General features: G+C 38.4%; 2 protein-coding genes across 2 annotated transcripts in view; both read left to right on the plus strand.

Moving 5' to 3' along the window:
* FSTL5 (follistatin-like 5) overlaps positions 1 to 2,627 on the plus strand; it is a 1,151,716-nt gene that overhangs the window by 844,195 nt on the left and 304,894 nt on the right. The window lies entirely within an intron of this gene.
* LOC102867461 (H/ACA ribonucleoprotein complex subunit 2-like) lies at positions 172 to 550 on the plus strand. Its single transcript, XM_006892773.1, has 2 exons — positions 172 to 400; positions 507 to 550. Exons 1-2 carry the CDS (start codon positions 172 to 174, stop codon positions 548 to 550), a joined length of 273 nt encoding a protein of 90 aa, XP_006892835.1.

Here is a 2,627-nt window from a genome sequence, read left to right on the forward strand (position 1 = left end):
AGATAGATAGATAGATAGATAGATAGATAGATAGATAGATAGATAGATAGATATAGAGATCTATATCTATATCTATATCATCTATATATAGTTGTACCATTTTGCAATCCCACCAACAGTGTATAAGAGTTCCTTTCTCAAGTCGGCGAGAATATTGGGGCGGCTGCGGACATGACCAAAATAAAGTCAGATCCAAATGGGCCGGAAGCTCCAGCAGAGACGGCCTGCGGGGAACGCACATACCATGAACTGCTGGTCAATCTGAACCCCATCCCGCAGCCCCTAGCTTCCCGCCGCCTCACGCGGAAGCTCTACAAGTGCATCAAGAAAGCAGTGAAGCAAAAACAGATTCGACGCGGCGTGAAGGAGGTTCAGAAATTTATCAACAAAGGCGAAAAGGGGATCATGGTTTTGGCAGGAGACACACTTCCTGTGGAGGTATACTGCCACCTTCCAGTTATGTGTGAGGACCAGAATCTGCCCTATGTTTATATCCCTTCTAAAACGGACCTGGGAGCAGCAGCTGGCTCCAAACGCCCCACCTGTGTGATAATGGTCAAGCCCCATGAGGAATACCAGGAGGCCTATGATGAGTGCCTTGAGGAGGTCCAAGCTCTGCCCTCACCGCTTTTAAGAATTCAGGCAGCAAGCAACCTGGTACCTGCTCTAATAGCTGATGGGGGTGGAGAGCTGCGGCAGCAGGCCAAAGAACTGCCCACACACTCAGTATCTCCCTGAGTGCCTGAGGCAGCTCAAGCAGCTATTTGATGAGGCTAAAGCCAGCATCTTCTCAATCAGCACCATTTCCTGGTGTGTGTACATGAAGACAGTTCCAAGAATTTGCTGTGGGGGAAGTAAATGCAAAGACTGAAAAAAAAAAAAAAAGAGTTCCTTTCTCACCTCATCCTCTCCAACATTTATAGCTTGCTACCCTGTTAAACTTTGCCACTGTTACTCCAAAAGATGTTTTTTTTGTTGTTGAATTTTTTTATTATAAGGAAAAGACTTATCTGCAGAAGATATTACTACTTTGCTCCAAAATTATAAGGCTCTTCACTATAATATATATAGAGATATCTACTGAAACCTCCGAACAGCTTTTCTGTCTGCCACTTCCTTTTCAAGCTTTGTATTCCTTAATGTATAGATAAAATGACAAAGAACCTATGTCTGTTATAGTCTCCTTTTCTAGACACCAGTCAAAATTGACATATTGCTTGAATTACAGAAATAGTAACATACTAAAATGAGAGTATATTACCTCTAAAATCCAAAAAGGATCACCAGATATTGTGACTGCTTTGCAGTGTGACTACCAGATGCAAAACATATTCTTCACTTTAAAAATTATTCCTTGATATACCCTAAGCCAATGAACCCAAGTAAGTTTTGCTGATCTAAAAGGTACTGGAATTTTCATAAAATTCATTCATCACTCTCTTGTATGAAAATGTGCTATCAATATATATAGTCACTGTTTCTTGGTCACTAAGTTCAATCAGCATAATGTCATGCATGTAGTGGATCCATGTATTGGTATATTATAGTGGAGAAAATTGATCAAATTCTCTGAAGGTTAAATTATGGCAAAGTGCAAGAGAATTAACATATATCTGAGGGAAGATGGTCAAGGTATATATATGGCCTTGCAAGCTCAAAGAAAATTGCTTATGATGATCTTTAAAAGTATAAATTAAGTAAAAAGCATTTGCCAGATTAAGAGCTGTATACCAAGTTCCTGGAGATAATTTTCAAAGCAACAAATATATTTCTGGAAAAGCAGTTGTAATTGAAGTCACCACTTGGGTAAATTTCTAATAATCCACTATCATTCTCTAAGATTCATCTGTTATCTGTATAGGCCAAACAGGCAAGTTGAATGGTGATAGTGTAGAAATGCATCTCTTGAATTCAAGTTTGTGATGTACTACTCCTCTGAAGAATACAATTAATTAATTAATCAATTAATTAATTAATTTGCTTTCTGGTTTTTTCGGTAGGGACAATGATGTTGAATTCTACTTGGTTGTTCCCATCATAATATCTCTCTTTTAAAAAATTTTAAAAATGTTATTTTGTACTGGTCTACTTACAAAGTTCGTATACATTGTTTTCACATTGGTCTTTTCCAATTCCTTAACACACCCCTCCCTCCATGCATCAAACTAAGTGGTTATAATTAACCCTTACACATATCCTCACCCCTCGTCAACCCCTTTTCACCCACCTTGGATCCTTATACACATTTTACTAGTTATTTCTATTTCTACAATACTTATTTGTCTAATAATGATCAATATTTGTCTTTATGGGACTGAGTTAGTTCACTTACCATAATGCTTTCCCGTCGTCCCCCCCAAGTTGGTCAGAGATTTTAAAAATCATTGTTCCTGCATAAGGCATAGTATTCCCTCATGTGAATGTACCACAATTTCTCAATCTATTCAATTGTGGTTGGACATTTGGCTATTTCCATGTTTTTGTGATGGCGAATAATGCTGCTGTGACCATTGGTGTACAAATCTGTTTGTTACTCAGTTCTCATTTTCTCAGATATATTCCAAACTATGATGCATAAGAAGTGATTGCAAATCCCATGGCCTGTATCAGACACACCTTAGTCTCCA

Source organism: Elephantulus edwardii, unplaced genomic scaffold (genome assembly GCF_000299155.1).
Source record: "Elephantulus edwardii isolate Elephantulus edwardi_28Jun2011 unplaced genomic scaffold, EleEdw1.0 scaffold00119, whole genome shotgun sequence".
In the NCBI taxonomy this organism is placed as follows: domain Eukaryota; kingdom Metazoa; phylum Chordata; class Mammalia; order Macroscelidea; family Macroscelididae; genus Elephantulus; species Elephantulus edwardii.